The sequence below is a fragment of the Fistularia commersonii genome, chromosome 11, assembly GCF_037954325.1.
Source record: "Fistularia commersonii isolate RoL2024-O1a breed Wild chromosome 11, RoL_Fcom_v1.0, whole genome shotgun sequence".
Classification (NCBI taxonomy): Eukaryota; Metazoa; Chordata; class Actinopteri; order Syngnathiformes; family Fistulariidae; genus Fistularia; species Fistularia commersonii.
The window spans coordinates 13,391,381-13,412,574 of record NC_141294.1 but is presented as its reverse complement, the minus strand read 5'-3'; the positions used below and the strand labels follow the sequence as shown (position 1 = coordinate 13,412,574).

The 21,194-nt window shown below is 56.4% G+C and overlaps 4 protein-coding genes across 4 annotated transcripts; 2 read left to right on the top strand and 2 right to left on the bottom strand.

Moving 5' to 3' along the window:
* The first annotated feature begins 301 nt into the window (after positions 1-301).
* LOC147229551 (uncharacterized) lies at positions 302-3,243 on the top strand. Its single transcript, XM_086155889.1, has 2 exons — positions 302-843; positions 2,241-3,243. Exons 1-2 carry the CDS (start codon positions 537-539, stop codon positions 2,357-2,359), a joined length of 426 nt encoding a protein of 141 aa, XP_086012015.1. The 5' UTR covers positions 302-536; the 3' UTR covers positions 2,360-3,243.
* Positions 3,244-3,305: 62 nt separating this feature from the next.
* On the top strand, positions 3,306-10,413 carry skap2 (src kinase associated phosphoprotein 2). Its single transcript, XM_086155888.1, has 12 exons — positions 3,306-3,444; positions 3,728-3,833; positions 3,895-3,920; positions 4,061-4,162; positions 5,034-5,114; positions 5,255-5,338; positions 5,415-5,539; positions 5,825-5,888; positions 6,205-6,321; positions 6,406-6,471; positions 6,835-6,944; positions 10,143-10,413. The coding sequence occupies exons 1-12, from the start codon at positions 3,405-3,407 to the stop codon at positions 10,233-10,235; spliced, it is 1,014 nt and encodes a 337-aa protein (XP_086012014.1). The 5' UTR covers positions 3,306-3,404; the 3' UTR covers positions 10,236-10,413.
* A 5,863-nt stretch (positions 10,414-16,276) lies between these two features.
* Positions 16,277-18,553, bottom strand: snx10b (sorting nexin 10b). Its single transcript, XM_086155048.1, has 6 exons — positions 18,441-18,553; positions 17,369-17,604; positions 17,198-17,298; positions 17,013-17,114; positions 16,673-16,876; positions 16,277-16,388 (listed from the first exon to the last, which is right to left on the bottom strand). Exons 2-6 carry the CDS (start codon positions 17,456-17,458, stop codon positions 16,343-16,345), a joined length of 543 nt encoding a protein of 180 aa, XP_086011174.1. The 5' UTR covers positions 17,459-17,604; positions 18,441-18,553; the 3' UTR covers positions 16,277-16,342.
* On the bottom strand, positions 18,412-20,983 carry cbx3b (chromobox homolog 3b). Its single transcript, XM_086155046.1, has 5 exons — positions 20,652-20,983; positions 20,258-20,435; positions 20,000-20,186; positions 19,595-19,740; positions 18,412-19,209 (listed from the first exon to the last, which is right to left on the bottom strand). Exons 2-5 carry the CDS (start codon positions 20,395-20,397, stop codon positions 19,089-19,091), a joined length of 594 nt encoding a protein of 197 aa, XP_086011172.1. The 5' UTR covers positions 20,398-20,435; positions 20,652-20,983; the 3' UTR covers positions 18,412-19,088.
* Between the last annotated feature and the right edge of the window lie 211 nt (positions 20,984-21,194).

The window sequence follows — 21,194 nt, the reverse complement described above, 5'->3', positions numbered from 1 at the left end:
TGTGTGTGTGTGTGTGTGTGTGTGTGTGTGTGGTGTGTGTGTGTGTGTGTGCTTGAATATTCACAACCCACTGTGTGTCTTTCATGGACTGGATAGAAAATATTTCGCCAAAACGGAGTAAATGGCGCACGATTTCACAAGAGTATATCGATACGCACACACGCACACGCTGCAGCGTGAGTGTGTGTGGGGGAGGGTCCGAGCACGTCTGGTGCGGCTCTGGGAGGAAGAGGAGGACGCTCGGTGGCGCGCAGGCGCACAATGACACGGAAACGCGACGCCAAACAAAGGCTCTTTTTTTCCCGGCTGCACAAACCAGCTAGAAAATGTGAAATGTACACACACACATACACACACACACGGGGGCCGGGGCTCCCCGGCTCTGCCGGTCATGGGTGTGTGTGGGGGTGCAGTGTGTTCCCCTAATTGAAGCAGAAGCTGAGCTGTGATTGGCCGGGGGAGGTCATGTGACGGAGCGTCTCCTCCAGGAAGTAGACGGATCCCCCGTGCATGGACGGATCCATTTCTTCTTTCCAATGGCGTCTCACTGGAGACTCCTGGAGACTCTGGAGCAGCAGGAGATCCAGCAGGAGGTCCAGCAGGAGGTCCGGCAGGAGGTCCGGCAGGAGATCCGGCAGGAGGTCCAGCAGGAGGTCCGACCCGCAGGCAGCTGCGGCTGCGGGATGAAGCACAAGCGGGAGCCGCTCCTCTGCAGGACCTCCACGGATCCTCCTCTCCGGGACTCGGACCGAGCCGAACCGAGCTCCTCTCCGCAGAACCCGGACCTCGGAACCGCGTCCCGCTGCGCAGCGACGGTCCACTTCTCAGCGCGGAGGAGCACAGGTGAGTCACCGTCCGGACGCAGGACGAGGATTTTTATTATTTGGATACAAAGACAACTATTTATATTAACCTATATAAATATAGATATACCAAATTAGTGCACACAAATACATTTATTTATATTAACCTGTATAAAAACTTATATTATATTCATGTTTTAAAAAGACATCTATTTCTCTCAACGTATATAAATATAGATGTGTAAAATTAATGTACACAAAGACATTTATTATATTAACGTATATAAGTATTTATATTATATTCATGTTTGCAGAGACATCTTTTTATATGAACGTATATAAATACGTATATTTATATTCATGTTTACAAAGACATCTATTTCTCTCAACGTATATAAATATGGATATATAAAATTAATGTACACAAAGACATTTATTTATATTAACGTCTGTAAATATGTATATTTATATTCATGTTTACAAAGAAATATAGTAAGCCCTATTATAGTAAGGCATACAAATACATATATATTTATATAGATGTAAAAAAATGAATCGATTTAGATTAATGCATACAAATATATATATATAGAATGTATACCAACCTATACATTTGCATTACTGTATATAAATGTATATTTATATAAATGTATACAAATGCATTTATTTATATTAATGTATACAAATATATATATGTTTATATTAACATATGTAAATGTATATTTATATTAATGTATATAAATATATAGATTTAGATTAACATATATAACATACGCATATATATTTGTATGAACATTCTTAAAGTGTATATTTATTGTAATGTAGACAAATATGGATTTATACTAATGTATATAATATATATGTTTATATTAACATATATATATATATATATATATATATTAACATGTACAAATGTGAAATTACAATAAAATACAAATATATGTATAATATGAACATATAGAAATGTATACAAAGGAGTGTGTCTGAGCACAATATTTGATTTCTTGTCAATAAAAGTTTTGGAATTTGGTCTGTTGGTCTTATTTCAGCGGATTCAGTGTTTGATTTGATTTTGTTTCTAAAAGTGTTCTCTGGAAGTTCTGTGTCACTTGAAGAGCAGAAAGTAAAAGAAGAAGAGAATTATTTTTAGCAGTGGCGAAAAAGAAGAAGAGAAAAGGAGAAGTGTGGACTTTCTTCTCTCCTCTAATTAAACTTTATTGCCAATAAAACCCAGAGAGCTGTGTGTGTGTGTGTGTGTGTGTGTGTGTGTGTGTGTGTGTGTGTGTGTGTGTGTGTGTGTGTTTGGGGGGTTTATAGCCTGATCTGCAGTGTAATACAACCTCTGTCTGTTAGAGCCCCGTCTTCTTCATCTTCTTCTTCTTCTCATTTATCTTTACCTTTCAATGCTCTAATATCCTTCTAATCTTCATCTTGAAGGCCACAGTCTGAACCTCCTAGTGGATAAAGTCTTCTTCTCACCGTGGAGGAGAGACATGTTGCCCTCCGGCGCCGTCCTGCAGGCCTGGATCTTCCCCTCCGGTTCCGTCTCGACATGAACACGTCTTCCAAACTCCGTCCCAACCAGATGTTCGCACAAAACAAGGGGGTCGTCTCGGCCCGATCTGGACCACCGGAACACTGGCCTGATGGTCCACAGGCCCGCCGACCTACTGAACCGCCGGCCCGCCCGCTTGCCCGGATCACACGGCTGCTGATTGGTTCTCCTCCAGACGGTTGGCGGCGATGAGAGGACGGGGAACCCGCCAGGATCTTTACGAGGCCAGGCCGCCAGATGAGGCTCCTCCCCCTGCCAGGGGTCAGAGGTCAGCCGGCTCGCCTTTCCTCTCCAAACTGAGGAACTGCTGGCGGGTCAGGAGGGGGCGGGGTGTCTGGCGTTGGAGACCGAGGCCCCGCCCACTACTTACTGCGCGCCCATCGCCGTCCTCTGATTGGACGTCGCCGCCTGTCAGAGGGCGAGTGACAGGAGAGCGAGGATCCTCTGCCGGTTGGCTCCAAGAGGGTTAGTAGCTGGCGACCTTTGACCCCCTTCCCAGGAGCCACCTCCGGGGGCCAACGCGCTCTCGCCCCATTGGTCTGGACAGCGCCTGTCAATCATCTGGAGCTCTCAACCGTCACCACACCTGGATGACACCCACGGAGGACACGCACGGAGGAAGCCTGGAGGGGTTCATCACTGCCATGACCGCAGCTACACCCCGGATTTACGAGTTTCCTTGAACGCATCACACACACACACACACACACACACACACACACACACACACACACACACACACACACACACACACTCAAAGCGAACTAACGCTGATGGACTGACAAACGTCAGTGGACGTCTGACTTGCAAGAGGATGCGTGCGCGTGCGCGTGCGTACATTTGCCTCCTCCCCGGAAGTCCGTGTTGTCCAATAAATAACCAGCGAACCAACTTCCGCTTCTGTCTCTGCTTGAATTCGCGTGCGCGTTCGTTTGTTGACATGCGCGTGCGCGTGTAGCCGGACGCACGCACGCACGCCCCGCCGTAACTTCCGCGTGCAGCACCTTCGGTGGCCTTCTGCCTGCAGACGACGGACACGCACCGCCATGCGCGCGATCCCGGAGGAGGTCACGGCTCTCGTGGCAGGTGAGGTTGCGAACACCCGCCGCTTCCGCTTCCGCTCCGGCGGCCGGTCCGCGCGTCCGAACTGGAGGTGTGGACGCGGCCCGGATGGCCGAGTTTGTGTGTGTGTGTGTGTGTGTGTGTGTGTGTGTGTGTGTGTGTGTGTGTGTGTGTGTGTGTGTGTGTGTGTGTGTGTGTGTGTGTGAGAGAGAGAGAGAACCTGCTGGAGTTCTCTGGAGCTCCATCCAGGTCTTCTTTTCTCCTGGTTCTGCCGAGCTTCTTCACCCCCCCAACCCCCACTCTGCAGATCTGGAGAACTTCCTCTCTGACGGCCTGAAAGGGGAAGCGCTGAGCAAGAAGGCCAAGGAGAGGAAGGAGGCCTTCATCAGGAGGATCAGAGAGCTGAGGTCCAGGTAGGTCTCCTGCCCCCCCAGGCTCTGCGTGAAGCTCTCTGAACCTGTGTTTCCTCCACAGCTTCCCACACGACTTCAAGGACAAGAGTGAGTAGATGCTCCTCTTCCCTCCTGCGGCCACCAAACATCTCTACGTGGACCTCCGTGGTCCGCAGGTCCAACAGCTTCTCATGTGTCACATGTCTGTGTGTGTGTGTGTGTGTGTGTGTGTGTGTGTGTGTGTCCAGGTGAAGATGAGTCTGAGGACGAGGAGGACGTGGACAGCAGCAACAACGACGGCGGCTCGCTGCAGTCTGAACGCACCGACAAGGATGAGGAGGCCCTGGAAGGTGAGGACCCGCTAACGGCTAACGGCTAACTAGCTGCAGCTCCAGCAGATGGGGGGGGCGGCACCCCCCGAGGAAGGTGACTTTGAGTGCTCCAATAAAACAGACACTCCAGCTGTAACTTGGCAACATACTTGGGGAGCAATTTGGGGGGGTAACTGGGTTTTACAGCGGGGCCGTCAGGCGGCCTGTGATCTGAGACGTCTGGAGGGGCTTCGGCTTCACCCGCCGAGGAGGAGGCATCGGGGGGGCCGGGTTTTACGGCCACCAGCTGGCGGCTCCGCAGCGCCTCGCTCACGCAAAGCAGCTTTGACACAGCAGTTGAACATTTGCAATGAAGTTGCGTGTTGACAAGCCCCCCCCCCCCTGCGCATCAGGCGGGAGCCAATCAGAGGCCGGCTTTCATTTCTAACTGGCGTCGGGTTTTAAAGCTCTCGAGATGCTCCTGGAACACCTTCTCGCTCCAGCCGCGTGTCACGGCCAGAGGATTAGCACTGGCTAAAGCTAACAATGGTCACACCAGTGTAGAGGAGCAGGGGGTCACCAGGGGTCACCAGGTGACATCAGGGGTCACCAGGTGACATCAGGGGTCACCAGGTGACATCAGGGGTCACAGGGTGACATCAGGGGTCACCAGGTGAGAGCTGGAGTGACACCATAACAGCGGTCGGTTTGAGTTCATTCACGCTTTCAGCAAGGTTAGCATTCGCAGCGACGCCGCCACCCTGGAGGTTGGTGTGACGGGGTCATGTGACTCCCTCAGACGGCCTCCACCGGACCAGGTGACCCCGTGAAGGTCTGCTAGCAGAGCAGATGGTCCTCCATCCAGGACATCAGCTTGGTTCAAAGAGGCCTCTTGGTTTGCGTCCTCCAGGGTCCCAGCAGGCCCCGCCGGTGGCAGCTCAGGACCTGACCTCCGTCTTCAAGGCGGGGTACCTTGAAAAACGCAGGAAGGGTGTGTATTCCTCTGTGTGTTTGTGTGTGTGTGTGTGAGAAATTCATTCTGACAGGAAGTGACAGCGTCTGATTTACGACACACACACACACACACGCACACACGCTTGAGCTCCAGCTGCAGATGTTTTCCGTCCACAGATCACAGCTTCTTCGGCACGGAGTGGCAGCGGCGCTGGTGCGCCCTCAGCCATCACACCTTCTACTACTACGGACACGAGAGAGGTACCGCGCCCGTGCGGTGAGTAGTTGTTGTGTGTGTACGTGCACTCCGCTCCCACGTGCGTGTCCTGGGCCTCAGACAAGCAGCAGAAGGGCGAGTTCAGCATCAGCGGCTACAACGTCAAGATCAACACCAGCCTGAGGAGGGACTCCAAGAAGGACTGCTGCTTCGAGATCTCCGCTCCAGACAAGCGGGTCTACCAGGTGAGGTGGACCCCCCCCCCCCCCAACACACACACACACACACACCACACACACCTGGAGAAGGTGCCAGGTTTAAAGCCTGGCGAGGCGCGTCATTAAGTCTTTATGGAGGAAACCCGTCACTCACTGATGGAGCCGGTGCCCACGCTGGACAGGCCTGCCAGGAGTTTATGGACAGAGACGCCTACACACACACACACACACACACACAGGACTATTTGTTTATGTTAATGGATCCTGGGGCCGGAGCTCAGACCTCACCGCTCTGCTCCTCCTCCATTCCAGTTCTGTGCGTCATCAGCAAAGGAGGCGGAGGAATGGGTGAAGCAGATCGACTTTATTATGAGAGGTGTGTCTCACACATACACACACACACACACACACACACACAGTCAGTGCTTGCTCTGAATATGACTAGCCCAATGATTGGAGACCCTCCCTGTTTATGGGAACAAACAAGACCGAGTTTTAATTTAGCAGATTATTGACGGGATTAGTAATCCCAAATGAGAGGTCAGATCCAGATATTTATTGAGAATAAAGTAATAGAGTAACATTTACAATCATTCTAATACATGTATTAAAAGTAAGGATAGTGTACACTGTAAGGGTTATGTAATGATGTGTTTGTGTATCTGTGTGTGTGTGTGTGTGTGTGTTCCTAGACATGACCGGCATAATTCCTGAAGAGGAGGATCAGGAAATGTACGACAACGTGGGCGACCCGTCGGAGGCCGACGCCCTCGGCCCGATGGATGACGAGATCTACGAAGAGCTTCCAGGTTTCTTCTCCTTCTTCTCCATCTTGGTTCTCCACCGGCTGCCGAGCAGACCTTTCACGCTACCCCTTCTTTATTCGTCCTCAGACGAGGACTGTCCCTCTCCACCCAACCCTGCGGCCACCGGCAACCCACCCAGCAAACCCACTCCAGGTACGGAAGTCACAAACACACACACACACACACATACAAACGGCATCCCTGTCACAATGTCCGGCCGTGAGGAAGCTGCATTTCTTCCCTCCGTGACATGTGGAGAGGAAGTTGTCCACATGCTAGCAGAGCGTTAGCGGGGCGCAGCGAGTATCTCCTCGGCCCAGTCGCCCCACTTCCTCCTTCCAACAAGTGGCGTGTCATTGTTCCTCCGGTAGCGGCAGACCGCCGCAGATGATTTACTCCTTTACTCCGACCCCGTTTGCCCGCTGCCCCTCCGGACCGGCTCTCCGGCGCCCCCTGCAGGCTCTGCCGGGCGACCGCGGGAAACGCAAAGCTAACTTCTGCTGGTCTCCCTTGCAGACAAGAGCGTGGACTACCCTTCCTTCTACCAGGGCCTGTGGGACTGCACCGCCGACCACGAGGACGAGCTGTCCTTCAAACGTGGAGACACCATCTACATTCTGAGCAAGGTTCGCCCGCTGCCGCCGCCCGGGTGGAGCTGCAGGGGGCGGGGGGGCGGTCTGGAGGACCGGCGGGGTCTGTTTGTAGATCCGCCCGCAGAGAAGCTGCTGGTTGAAATCCTCCGTGGCGGCGGCGGCGTGACGGGGATCACTTGTGTCACAGCGGAAATGTTTTAGTGCTGCTGGCGAGGGGCCGGGCAACCCTGGCGCTCCACGCCATTCCATCACCTCCATCTGGGCTTTTTGGACACACTCCTGCTGCTGCCACGCCAGGCGGAGAGCGGCCCACACACACACACACACACACACACACACACACACACACACACACCTCTGGTCTCTAAATAGGCAAGCATGTTCTCCGGAAGGGGTGAGGACGTGTGCTGGACGAGCTGTTTCCGATGGCTGTCAGCTTGAGGGCCGGGAGCTGGCGCTGGTGGCTGGTGGCCGGGGTGGGGGCCGGGGGCCAGGGGCCGGGGCGGGGGCCGGGGGGCCAGGGGCCGGCCTACTAAGTTACAAAAAGGAGCCTTTTTTTTTTGTCTTCTCTGGGCCGGGTTCTGCTCGGGCCGGCGTCGGGGCCCGCGGCTGGCCTGTAGCCTCCGGTCCCCGTCTGCTCCGGTCCTGCCCCGGCCCCCCCGCCCGCTGCTTGGCAAAGACAAGCCTGCCATCTAGTGGCGTGCGGCTGTAAGGCCCCCGGAGCTCCCGGGCGGAGGATGAGCAGCGGCACCGGGACCGCAGGTTACTCCTGCACACATTTGACATCCACTTTTCTCTCGTATTCATTCCGCCGGTATTTTGTTTGTGCGAGCGGCGTTCGTGTAAATCCCCATGACGGCCGGGACGGGGGTGGGGGGGGTGGGGGGGGTGGGGGTGGGGGCGGTGGAGGTGAGAACCCCCCCGATCCCTCCCGCCCCTCCGTCTCGGTGCAAATGGGCCCGAAATGAATTGTTTTTGCCATCGGTAAATCCCGGTGATGAATCCCGGGGTTTACAGGTTGTGAGGGATGTCGGCGTCCGCCGGCCAAATGTGGTGACTTTCAATTAAGACGGATATAAAACACACATTTTTCCAGCTCCGACCCGTAAATGTTTATTGAATAATGGATTATTCAATCTCCCCGCCGCTCGGCTAAGTGAATAAAAGGTTGGGCGCTGGCGTGACGAAACAAACGCACAAAGCAGACGAGCCTCGGCGGCCAAATGCTTGTTTATTGCTCTCTTTGTGCTCGCAGAGGAGCTCGGCTCAAGTTGCCCTTTCACTCGGACGCCAGCGCCATTAGCTGGAACCTTGGTGTTGGGGGTTGCGGCCCGCTGCAGGGGCAATGACCATAAAAGCTGTCTGGACTGCAGCGGCCAGCTGCAGCTGGGGGGGCGAGGGGGGGCTCTTCCCCCCCATTCTCCTTTCTGTCGCTTCCAGCCTCCCTCCCCCATCCCACCGCTCAGGAATAGCTGCGGCGCTACAGCTGGGAGACCCCCCAGTCAGGCCCTGGGTGTTGATTATAGGGGCTGGGCGGGTGTGTGTGTGTGTGTGTGTGTGTGTGTGTGCGCAGTGTCCAGATATGCCCCCCCGACCCCCCCGCTGCAAGTAACAGCACATAAAACTAATGGAGAGATGTAACTTCTCACTTTCATTAAGTGATTAGTTGATAAAATGTGTCCAAACAGGAACCCCCCCCAACACACACACACACACACACACATACATACACACACAAACACACACATACACTCACACTCCAATCACAGAGTGTGCCGCGGCTATTTGCTGCTAATGTGCATGTTGTCATTGAATGCATCATTTTGCAGCCCTACTGTGTGTGTGTGTGTGTGTGTGTGAGCGTTATGTCCCACGCCCACTCAACCGTGACCTATTTGTCAGCCAGAACTGCACAATGAGGTGTTGCTGCTTTCAAAGGCCTGCTGCAGGAAGTCATAATGTGACACACACACACACACACACACACACACACACAGCTCGTGTCAGTCAGCCCTCCCCCCCCCCCCCCCAGTGGTGGGGTCTTGTGATGAAATGTCATTTTCATCATTTTCCTCCTTAATGGAATGGATGTGACATTTCCCCGCAGCCGCCTGCTGTTTAATTTGCTGCTAATAATTTAGCCGCTAATTACCTTCTCCTGGAGACCCTGGTCCTTCTGCTGGAACTTCTGCTGCCGTGATGAATGGCCCGTCAGCTCGGACCGGCCGCGGCGGCGGAGGGATGGTGCGACCACGTGAGCACTTAGTCCCCCCTCCCCCCCCGGGACCTAACCCGACACAGATGTGTTCTCCTGGTTCCTCGGGCCGGGCCTCCAAACGGTTCTGGCCGCGGCCCGTCGCTGATTCATGTCCGGGGGAGACTTTGATGTGAGGTCAGGCCGCTGGTCAGGGGGGGTCTTCTCCTCGGGCTCAGATCTCCTGGACGTGTCCTCCTCACATCTGGGCGGGCCGACCGCCGTCTGGAGCTCTAAGTTGTCAGGCCGGGACAGATTTACGCAGCCAGAGCTCGGTGTGCGCTCGGGGTCCGGGGTCTGGGGGTCCGGGGTCTGGGGGTCCGGGGTCTGGGGTCTGGGGGTGCGGGCGGACGGGGAAGCGTGTTTAGTCTCAAAACAGGGCTGGGGGCCGGTGGAAGAGAGGAACAATAACAGAAGAAGAAAGTTCTTCATCGACTTGGACAGGCGGCACAGCATCCCCGACCTTTGACCTCTGCTCACGTGAACCCCGAGCTGCCGTCCGGCTCGACGGCACTCGGGCGGTCCAGGGGCCCTAAGGAGCGATCGGTTCAAAGATAGCCGCGCTCACCGGCTGAGCCGCGCCCCGTCATGTTGGCTCCGCCCCTGGACACACTGACCCTCCCCCGCCGTCTTAACCCCGCCCCCAGCGGCATTTCTGCAGGTTCCAGGTGAAAGGCTTCTTTGTCAGCTTGTCACCAAATCAATATTATTATGGGTATCATCGGGTCGCTCCTCTGTCGCTCCACTTCCAAACACACCTCCGTCTCTTCTGCCAGCTTTGCTTCGTCACCGTTATGATGGAAGATTGGGTTTACCTGGAGATACGTGTGTGTGTGTGTGTGTGTGTGTGTGTGTGTGTGTGTGTGTGTGTGTGTGTGTGTGTGTGTGTGTGTGTGTGTGTGTGTGTGTGTGTGTTTGCTCAGCGATGTGGATGTCCTCCTCCTCCTCACGTGCGTCCTGTCTCCTGCTGCCTCCAGGAGTACCAGAGCTTTGGCTGGTGGGTTGGCGAGAAGAACGGAGACGTGGGTATCGTCCCGAAGGACTACCTGATGGAGCTCTACGCCTGCTGACTGCGGCGGCTCCTCGCTCCTCCGAGCCCGGCCAGCTGATCCACACGTCCTCTGAGAAAGAAGACCTGAGCGAAAGGCCAGATGTCGGAGGTCTTCCTTCTGCTTGTTGATGTGTGTGTGTGTCCTCCTGCTGTCCCCCCCCTTGTGAGGCGCTAATAAAGCTCAGGTGTGTTGAGAAGCAGCTGTGCTTATTTGAGGCCACCGGCTGGGCGGGGCGTCTCCACGGAAACGGGGCGTCCTGTTTCTGGCGGGGCGGCGGGAAGCGGCCCGGCTTTGGGTTGGGGCGGCGGCGGCTGGCGTTTCCCCGCCGGGGAGACGCGTACGTTTGCGGCAGAGGGTGAGTTCTTCTGGTCAGCACTTTCTGCCCGGGGTTTTCAGGAGGGACTGTTTTACGGCGCCTGCGAGACGGCGGCGGGCAGATGGTCGGCGGAACGGCCGAGGCCTCCAATAAGACGAGCACCCTCTCCGGCGGCGGCGGCGCTTATCGCCCTCCGAGGGGCCGTTTGACAGCCGGCGCCGTGGCGTCGGCCCGCCGCGCTCTGCCAAAGTTACAGCTGGTCCGGCTCCTCGCCCGGACCCGGGACCGCAGCCCCCCCCCCCCGCTGAAAGGGACGCCTCGTCAAGGTTCCCTCAAGGTTGGGAGAAAATGGCGAGGAAAGCACCTCGGTCGACCCAGAAGTCAGCTGGCTCCGCCCCCCGCACGTCCCGGCGCCGAGCGGCTTGTCCGTCCTCTGGGTGACATTCGCTGCCTCGTAAATCTGGCTCCTTACCGTGCGCCGCGCAGCCTCTCTGCTAATTGGAGCTGTAATCAATTACCATAATCAGTTATTGAATATGGCTGCGGAAAAGAGCTCCGGGATCCGGGGCAGGAAGTGGAGGAACACGCCGCCGCCCGGGTGGGGGGGTCAATTTAACGCCTTATCAGGTGCGTTTCTGAGGCCCGGCGCCCCCCGAGCACCGTCGTCATAACGACGGGCGAGGGCTCACGGACTGCCAAAGGCGAGGCGGGCTAAATATTGCCTTTCATTTTTATGTGGCAATAATGGATTCCCTTAATGGATGTCAAACCCCCCCCCGACCCACGCCGGAGACGGACAGCCAGACCCCCCCGGAAGGGAACGCTTTTTATTGCAATTTAACATCAAGATAAAATGTTTCGCAGATAAATGCCACGGCGGCGGTAATTTAGCGGCGGTTAAATTACGCTAATGATAGCACAATATCACCGATTAATACCAAGAACCATAAAGATGCACCTTCTGCAGGCAAATATAGAAAGACGGGGCCGTAAATAACCTCAGATCCCAGAAAAATTATCTCGGAGAACCCCCCCCCCCCAGCGAGGCCTGCGTGCACGTACGCCGCCTCCACCTGCCACACTTTGGCGGCCGTTAGCTTCACCAGGAGGGGAATCAACACCCCCCCCCCCCACCAGGGATCCAATGGGAGTCACCCTGGTGTGTGATGGCCGGGCCGCCCGCTCCGCCCTCACTTCCTGTCAGGACTAACACCGCCTTATTTATGGGCCTTCCTGCTGCCCCCCCCCCCCCCCCGGCCTTTGTCGGGGTTCCATTAACCCCCCCCCCTTAAATCTGGGCTGAAGAGACGCTTTTTAAATGCAAGCCTGTTAATTGAGGTCATTTGTGTTGACATAACTCAGCCGTGAGTTAGAGCTCCATCAGCGAGCCGCGGGCCGGAACATTCATATTTTTGGGGTATCTAACCCCCCCCCCCCCTTCCCTCCATTCACACCCCCCACCTCCATTATCTTGTGTAATATTATGAGCTCCAGGCAGGAAGTAAAGTATTGCTCTGGATGTGTCATTTATTACCCCCCCCATCTTGGTCACATGATCCCAATTTCCTTCTGAGAGCTGCCCCCCCCCCCCCCCCCCCCCATCTTCTGAGGACCTGTATATCTTCAGGGGGGAGAGCAGAGTCTGGAGCCAGCCGCCAGCCGCCAGCCGCCAGCAGCGGCGGCTCCACTGTCTGGGGAAGATCTAGCAGAGCGGCTGGCGTGGCTGGCCGCGGCCCCCCGGGTCCGGCCGGGACCCTGAACGCACCGCGGCCCGGACACTATTTTAACCCGATGAAGCGGTGATGGCCGGGGGGGGGGCTTGTCATCTCCCCGCATGCCGCCGTGCGTGTTATTGTTAGCGGCCCGGCGGCGGCGGGGGGGCGTCACACCTGGGAGCTGCGAGCGTTGCGGCGGCGCCCGGATAAATCAGGCTTATCAGGTGTTTGTCAGGCCGGTATAAACATCTTGCCGGGTTATTTACAAGCGCCCCCCCCCCCCGGCTCTAATATCAGCTCACCGCTCTGATTTACTCCACTAGTTAGGGGGGTGAGTAATGGCGGGGGGGGGGTCAGGGATGCAATTGATGCTCTAACTGTAATTACAACCCCCTCCGGACGGAGCATCTCACACCTGCCCGTCGCTCTTCCCCTGGCCGACCCCTTGACCCCCCCGGGTCGGCGGCGCTCAGGCGACGCTCGCAGGTGAGGCCTCCTCCTCTGGCTGTCAGATCTTTTTATAGTGGCTCTCGCCGCCGCCGCCGCCATCGCCAGGGAAAGTAAAGGCTTGAGTTACAGGGGTGGGGGGGGCTAACGGAGTCACCGGATAGCAGATTGCTGCCATTACTCCCATTTAGTGTCAGCTCTGGTGTGGATCCAAGAGCCGGCCCTGCCAAGCGTCCCGCCGCTAATTTAGTGTGGCGGGACGTCGGCGAGCGGCGCGGAGTGACCGTGCATATGTAACGCAGTCACTTCATAAAAAACACCCGCCGTAAATCTCACCTTCGAGGACGAGCGGCGGCCAGCGCCATTATGGCGCCCGCGCCGTGTCTATATTTCCTTTCACCGCTTTATCGCTCGGGTTATCGCTCTTATCGCTGCAGTTTTTCTGCCGTGCACTTTATTGACGCTCTTTCTGCGCACGTTTCTTTTCTTTGTGTTTCCACCCCCCCCACAACCCAGAACCCTCAGATCCACCCCAAACTCAGATGTTAAATCTCAAGCGTCAAGCCTTCTCTTGTATGCTATGCTAATGGTTGAACCTGTGTTTTGTGTCAATGGATGCCCCCCCCCCCCCAACCAGGAATGGTTTAACCCGTTCACAAACCATGGCAGCCATGTTTGTTTCTCGTGCAGCCACTGCGTCTTCTTTAAATTGCTTAAATCTCTGGATTCCCCGTCATATCAGTGCTTTGACCCCCCTACACATGCACACGCACACACACACACACACACACACGCGCACACACACACACACACACACACACAGACACACACTTGTGCAGCTGTGAAGCAGTCTTGAAGGAACTTTAGTTCTTCATTCTCAGCAGGAAGCATCCATGGGACCAACTGGATCTCCACGGAGAGACGCTCCCAGATCCCATCGTGTGTGTGTGTGTGTGTGTGTGCGTGCGTGCGTGCGTGCGTGCGTGCGTGCGTGCGTGCGTGTGTGTGTGTGTGTGTGTGTGTGTGTGTGTATGTGTGTGTCCATCATCTCCCTGAAGCCTGCTTGCAGTGCTGCTATTCTTGATGTGACAGTAAGTATCTCAGTCTTTTTGAAATGATACCTGTTCCGCCGGTGGGTGTGACAAAGGAATTTCCCCTCTGGAATAGATACAGTTTTATTTTATCTTCGTTTCTTCTCATGTTGTTAGCAGGTGTTTAGGGATCATGAAGTGCTTTCCTGTTTTACTGCAGAGAGTTCTGTCTGCTGGCATTTCCAGTTACTTCCAGTGACGGCGGTCACTTACCTCAGGATTGGCGTGAAGCCCTGCGCGGTCCGTGGACGCTCCGCACGCCAGAGGACGGGGCTGAGACCCATCAGCATCCTGCATTATGCAGGTATTACAGGTGTATGACATACAGTACGGCTGGCGGCGCGTCAGGTGGGCGCTGGGGCTGATTTGTGGCTGTGAGCAAACACGGCGATGATGGACGGCGTCTTTAGAAGACAAGCCGCGCCGGACGGCGGATCTACTGCAGAGTAAGGAGAATTTAGGCTCGTCATAAAAGAATTCTCTTCGCCTCCTATTTCACCCGGACGTTTTTATGTTTTTTTTATTTTCTAGCTCATTGCCGCCGTGAGCTGCCTGCTGATTTATACGCCGGGCAGCGACGCGGCGAGGCCTCCAGAGATGGTGCCCTCTACCCCCCCGTCCCACGCCGTCCGCTCCCTGCCACCGCCGGGCGTCTGGATGTTTGCAGAGCCGGTCTGACCCCCCCCCCCCCCCCCCCCCCCACACACACACACACACACACTCATTCTTCATTTCTAACAAGACAGTCGTCTGCAGGGGCCGGGAGTCACATGACAAGATGACACAGCGGGGGGGCAGTGGGGGGGCGTTCCCTGGTGTCAGGACCAATATGGACGAGTGCAGAACCCATATTTCATCCTGGGGCAATGGCGGCGTCTGTTCGTGAGCAGAACCTTTGTGTTTGGGAGTAATCACAAATCCTCCATCCACCTCCTTCTCCTCCACCATCTTCATCCTCCATCTTCATCCTCCTCTGACTTGCTCAGCGCTCCGTCTGACTCTGCCCGCATTATGATTTCAGGATGTGGCAGGAGGTTTGGGGTTCAAACCGGCCGTAGCTCTGGTGAGGAGGAGCTGCTGCTCTGCCCACCTGGACCAGGTGATCTCTGCACCTGGACCGGGTGATCTCTGCACGTGGACCAGGTGATCTCTGCACGTGGACCAGGTGATCTCTGCACCTGGACCAGGGTTTGAAGAATTATTGGAGCTGAAGTCCAGAGAGATACATCCCAGTCTGCAGAAGCGACTGGGAACAATGCCCCCCCCAGGTTGTGTCTTGAAGGTCACGTGTGTGTGTGTGTGTGTGTGTGTGTGTGTGTGTGTCGCAGAGATGCAGTCAGGGGTTGAATATCCGAGCGGTGCAGGATTGCTGCTAATGGGTTGGAGGTAATGCGGTACTTAAAATGCATGAGCAGAGTTTGGTCTACCAGACGTTCTCCTGCACCAGGACCTCGGCGCCTCCGTCCGTCCCGTCACGCCGGGGTTCCGTCCTTCCGGTCTTTTCCGGGACGAGGAATGCGGCGTTTAGTGGGACGTGGCGCCGGGGCGCCGGGGCAAGACGGCATGCTGACTCAGCCGGGGCAGATGGGCGTCTCCCAGGAGGCCGTTGGCTCTTACCTCCACGCTTCAAGCGTCCGATGGCGAGGCGGCGGCGGCGTTCTGGGCCGGCACTTAACGGCGTTTCCTGTATTTACTGCCGAGCTCCAGCACGCCGAGAAGCGGAGCGCCGCCTCTCCACTGCGATCATACATGGCAGACGTTAGCAGGACACAGGAACCTCTAGGAGATCTGCTGGAGGAGGGGGTCTACTGAAGTCCAGAGGTGGCCCTGCAGGCCCTGGTCCAGGAGGCTAAGCTAGCTGGAGGGTTGGTGGTTCAATACCCGGTTCTGACACCGTGTGTGTGTGTGTGTGTGTGTGTGTGTGTGTGTTTTAATGTAGTATATTAGTGGCCTGTTTTGCATCTTTAGTGATGCTAAACGTGCTCAGCATTGAGGTGCGGTCTTGCCAGACGTGATGGAGCGGTGGTCCATCCGTGGTCCATCCGTGGTCCATCCGTGGTCCAGGAACAGCCAGATGTTGGACACCCCCCCGCCTGCCGGAGCAGACGGGCTGGAAGCTGACTCTGCAGAGCCTCTGAGAAGGTCCTGCTGGAGCAGGAGATCTGCACGGAGGATCGGCGGTGTGGGCGTGGGGGGGCGATCTTCTCACACTTTCACACCTGCGTTGGCACAAGCGGTCGCTCCCCCGGCTCTCCGACGGAGGAACATCTCGTCACTCCGTTCGCCTCATTAGCATCACGCCGACGGCGCTCTGCTCGGCGCCATTACCTCCGCGAGAGCAGGAGGGACCTTCCTGCCGCTTCCTCCCTCCTCTGCTCGCCAGGTGAGCGTCGCAGGGAAACGTATGGCAACGCTGCCCCCTTCAGGCAGGTGTCTGCGCCCCCCCGCCCGGCTGAAGGCCGCGGAGAAAGACCACATCTTCTGCTGTCAGTTCAAGTCTTTTATTTACAGGAAGCATCGGTTATTTACAGAAATCACCCAGAGGTGAGTCACGGATCATGGTGGTGCTGCACCTTCTGACACAGAGCTCCTGCACTCCGAACTGGAAGGAGAGGAGGACACAGAAGAAGAGACAGAAGAAGAGACAGAAGAAGATGACAGCTCAGTGGCCTCCTACCTCCTATCTCCTACCCCCTTCCCCCCAGCTCCTACTTCCTACCTCCTACCTCCTATCTCCTACCTCCAACATCCTGCCTCCTACCTCCTTCATCCTACCTCCTACCTCCTACATCCTGCCTCCTACCACCTACCTCCTATCTCTTATCTCCTGCCTCCTTCCTTGTTCCTTGCTCCTTGTCCCCTGCCTGTGTGTGTGTGTGTCCTGACCTGTCTGCGTGGTGGTCTCCACAGATGCTGTCCAGCGAGTGTTCCTGGAAGTGGAACCTCCTGAGGCTGCAGCTCTGCACGGCCTGGGCCACTGAGAGTTGGCCGCGGCCGGCGGCGCAGGCCTCCATCTTGGACGCGGTGAGCTGCGTCTGCAGGAAGAGGTGCAGGTGGCTGTCGGACAGCAGCAGAGGGCTCTGCAGGATCCTGGACACACACACACACACACACACACACACACACACACACACACACACACATGTTACTACATTTAGCTCTTCTTCTCAGCAGGAGCGAACGACAGGTGTCAAAGTTCGTCGTCGATCCCCGAGCAGGTGCTTACTCTTCTAGAAACCTCTGCAGGCCCATCATGCGCTCAGAGACCTGCCGGGCGTTGTTCAGGCTGAAGAAGGGGTTCTTCGGGGGCAGCTCGGGCAACTTCAACCTGCTCGGACGCACGGACGGACGGGTCAGCGGGGGTCGGCCGGGGTGGCGTTGGACACGGCGGCGTGGGGAGGAAACACTCACAGGAGCAGGGAGCTCTCCTGAAGCTTCTCCCGAAGCCACACGAACTCGCTGTACCTCCTCCGAACCCTGGACAGCTTCCTGGTGAAGAACACGCTGTCGGCCTGGAAGGACACGGGCAGACGTTGGCGGACGCCGACCCTCGGAGACAGAGAAGACGGCCGGCTCACTCACGTGGAGGCAGATCTCATAGTCTATGAAGGCGTGCCAGAAGTCGTTCTTCTGAATCCGCGGGTCTCGTACCCAGACGCTGGCGGCCTTCATGGAGAACGCCTAGAAACCTGGACGGGCGCCGTGAAGTCTGACGTCCAAATGGAAAGGGGAAGCTTCGGCGGCAGGCGGGGGAAGCAGAAGTATGAAAAAAACCCGACTTCCACTCAGAAACCACAGCAGGCGGTCGCTGGCTGAGACTGAAACAGACAACAGGAAGCAGAAAAGACCCGCTGTCCTTAAATGTTCTTAAAAGCAGAAGCTCTGCCCCCTGTCCGACAGGCTCCGCCCCCCGCCTCAGCTCCATCCAAATAACAGCGCTGACCCGGCGTGACACGGGGACGGCCGCTCTTACATCATCTATGCTCCGTCTCAGTCTCACTTCCTGTTCTCTGCTACAACCCCCCCGACACACACACACGCACACACACACACACACACACACACACACACACACTTTAAGCGGTCACGGGTGGGAACACGTGAACTCGCTTCTTGCATATTGTACTTTTATACCCGCCTCAATCCCTCCTTTAGTTGTATCTGTTTACTAACTAGTTGTTACAAGGCCGCCTTTTCTCTCTGCCTTGAACGGTCACGGACTCGTCTCTGGCTCGGGAGCGTCGTCACGGAAACCGATGCTTTTAACACGCCGGCTCCAGGTAGAGGTCAAATGTGGCGTCAAAGAATAACCCCAGTATCTCCAGGTTAACTGTGGCCACCTGTCAGTCGTGCAGATGTTATTATTGGTATAATCTGGTGATAATAATGTCAGTAATGATTAGATTCCACAAACAGCTGGAATCCAGAGATGATTCAGGTTTTTTTCCAACTTCCTCCAGCTGGCTTTCACCCTTGTGAACTGGTTTGATTTCTGCCGCTCCGAGTCCAGACTGTTCCGGTTTCCATGTCGACGTTCTGTCCCCATTTGAGCCTCCGGTCAGACATTGTGACGCCAGGCTAGCTTAGCCGCAGCGCTAGCGGGGATGCGACAAAGACGGGGGGCGGAGGTTGACCAAGACAATCCTTTATTTACCAGAACATCACAGATCAACGGTCGACAGTCAGAAGAACTCAGTAATGGGTACGTCTGAGGAGCCGCGGGGTCACAGCGAGGTCACAGCGAGGTCACAGCGGGGTCACAGCGGGGTCACAGTGGGGTCACACCAGGCCCGGCCGAACGCCTGGAAAACCATGCCTGCGGCCCCGGCTCCAGGACTGCTACATTTCACACAGCCGAAGCCTGCAAAATTAAGGGGCGGCTCGGGGGGGGGTCCTCTGAGGGCATCTTCTTGGGGGGGGGGGGGGTCCTCTGAGGCCTCCTTGTTGTGTATGAAGATTCAGAGGAAAGGTTTGGTGAAGAGAAGATGATCAGAAACATGGTGAACAGTTTAGCACCTTCCACAAGATGGGGGGTCACACACAGTGGATGGTCCAGGACCTTCAGCTCGAAGGTGAGAAGGTCCAGAAGGTCTGCTGGACGCTCACCGGACAACAACACCCTCAATAACCCCCCCGCCCGGGGCGGGTCAACAGTACGAGCAATATTAAATTACAACACACAGGAAAGGATCTCCTCTTCATCAGTGGGGGCGTGCATCATGGGGGGGCTCGCTGGGAGGGAGCACGAGCCCCGCCTCCATGCACATCACACACACACACACACACACACACCCGACTGCCGTCACTCCGCCTCCTCCCTGGCGTGCCAGGTCAGTCTCTGTTCGTAGAAGTCGATGACCACCTGAGGGCAGCGAGCGCTGGCCTCCGCCGCCGACAGCAGGGCCACGTCGCCCGAGTGCTTCCTGCGGAGAGACGGAGGTTAGAGGCGGGCGGCGGCCCGTCACCCTGGAGGCGCCTCGGGAGCGGCCACAGGTTAGAACCGTTAGAACGTTTTCCTGTGCATCGTGTATTTGCAAGTGTATTTGCAGTCCTTATGTCCTCTATTGTAAGTCGCTTTGGATAAAAGCGTCTGCCAAATGTAATGCAATGTAATGTAAAGAACCGGTTCGTTCAGGGTCGCCATTCTACTGTTACTGTGCTGAGACACACTGACCATCCGTGCACTGCAAACATCAGCAAAACCAGAAGTGACTCTTCATAACGGTTTACATCAAGGAAATAGGATCTGCAGTAAAATATATGTGTGTGTGTTCTATCTGGCAGGGCCTCTGAGGACCAGCCACTGACCACTTGACCAGGAACATGAGTTCTCCTCTGCGGTCGGTGGAGCCGATGATGCACTCGGGCTCGGGGGGGGCGTCCGGGTCGGGGGGGGCTTCCAGCTCCAGGCCTTCGTCCAGGTGGTCCAGGCCCTGCAGGGGGAGGGGGCACGACTGCAAGGAGACACACACACACACACACACACACACACACACACACACGTTCAACAAGAGGAACTGACCGCTGACACGAGGACGGCGCGTCTCAAGCTAAACTCCGCTAGTCGTCCTAGTTTGTGCTAGTCTATGCTAAGTTGAGGAGTCTGCGCTGGCCTTAACTAATCTGAGCCGTTCATGTCCCGTCATCGGTTATTGATCTCATCGATCGGAACGGAGTTCGGCTTTGGAGGCAAACAAAGAAATGATGGCTCACGATCTGGGTCTCCTGCTCCGTCAGTTCTTCTTTGAGGACCAGCTCCGGTTCCTGGTGCGGCTCCGAGGACCCGTCCTCCTCCCGCTCCTCCTCCTGGTCCTCCTGGCCGGGGGGCCTGGTCCTCAGGAACTCCTCGATGAGCTCCGGACAGTCCAGGTTGTCCTCGGGTTCCCAGGTGTTTTCGGCACTGGGGGGGACAGGCGAGGGTCAGAGGCACCGGCGTGCACGCGCACGCTCGGGGAGCATCTGGTTACCCACTCGGTGAAGCCCTTCCACTTGAGGTAGTACTCCACGCGGCCCTGGAACAGCCTCCTGCGCAGGATCTTCTCCACCACGAACTCCTGGACCACGGTGGGCTCCTCAGCCTTCCTCTGCTTGGCCGTCTGCTTCTTCCTCATCCTCAGGACGGCATCGGACCAGGCTGACCTGCGGAAACCTGCGGACACACGCACACGCAATGCTGGGGTCGTGCACGCGACACCTGCTGTTTCCGGAAGTGCCCCTTCCAATCCCACGCGTGTTTTGGACGCGACGTGTTTTGTGACACGGCTCGCCTGCAGCCGATCGCGCGCTTGTATTTGTGTGTGTGTGTGTGTATATGAGTGTGTGTGTCCCGTTACGCGACACGTTGCGATGAACCACTCGCACGTACGCTTCGGTCGCTCCTCGGCTCGCCGGGGACGCGCACCCTCGCCCGGACCCGCACGTACACGCACGCCGCGTCCTCGGCGCCTCCCGGCTTGTTGACAACTCGGAGAATCAAAGATGGCCGTGGCCGCGCAGGAAGTGCTTGCCAAGGGAAAATGTCGTGCCAGGAAAAGAGGGCGGGGACGCGCACGGCGGCCGACCAATCAGAAGGCAGTGCGCTCCTCCGCGGGAGAGGAGAATCCAAACAAAGGTGACGTCAGAAGCCGCCGTCCATGTTGGCCGCGCGTTAAACTCGACTCTTTGTCGGTGCTTCTTTTATAAGTTCTCTCTTTCTGACCGGCCGTCCTGCATCCTGAAGGTTGCGGGTTCTACTCCTCCTCCTCGACGCACCGCGGGCTGCGATTGGGCTACGTCGCCGGTGCCGTGACGTCATCTGCCGTGACGCGAGCGGCCGTGACGGCGCTCCGCCGCAGCCGCTCCCGTTACAGTCCCGCCGGGCGCCGCCGGAGGGCGCCGCCGCCCCAGAGTCGCTCTGGAAGCTCCGGGA

Coding starts and splice junctions, on each gene's coding strand:
- LOC147229551 (XM_086155889.1), top strand. CDS start 537: ATGGCGTCTCACTGGAGACTCCTGGAGACTCTGGAGCAGCAGGAGATC. Junction 844..2,240: donor CTCAGCGCGGAGGAGCACAG/GTGAGTCACCGT, acceptor TTCATCTTGAAG/GCCACAGTCTGAACCTCCTA.
- cbx3b (XM_086155046.1), bottom strand. CDS start 20,397: ATGAGGAAGAAGCAGACGGCCAAGCAGAGGAAGGCTGAGGAGCCCACC. Junction 20,187..20,257: donor AAGTGGAAGGGCTTCACCGA/GTGGGTAACCAG, acceptor TGTCCCCCCCAG/TGCCGAAAACACCTGGGAAC. Junction 19,210..19,594: donor CTCATGTTCCTGGTCAAGTG/GTCAGTGGCTGG, acceptor GTCTCTCCGCAG/GAAGCACTCGGGCGACGTGG.
- snx10b (XM_086155048.1), bottom strand. CDS start 17,458: ATGAAGGCCGCCAGCGTCTGGGTACGAGACCCGCGGATTCAGAAGAAC. Junction 16,877..17,012: donor CTGCAGAGGTTTCTAGAAGA/GTAAGCACCTGC, acceptor GTGTGTGTCCAG/GATCCTGCAGAGCCCTCTGC. Junction 16,389..16,672: donor GGAGACCACCACGCAGACAG/GTCAGGACACAC, acceptor CTCTCCTTCCAG/TTCGGAGTGCAGGAGCTCTG.
- skap2 (XM_086155888.1), top strand. CDS start 3,405: ATGCGCGCGATCCCGGAGGAGGTCACGGCTCTCGTGGCAG. Junction 3,445..3,727: donor GGTCACGGCTCTCGTGGCAG/GTGAGGTTGCGA, acceptor CCCACTCTGCAG/ATCTGGAGAACTTCCTCTCT. Junction 3,921..4,060: donor ACACGACTTCAAGGACAAGA/GTGAGTAGATGC, acceptor GTGTGTGTCCAG/GTGAAGATGAGTCTGAGGAC.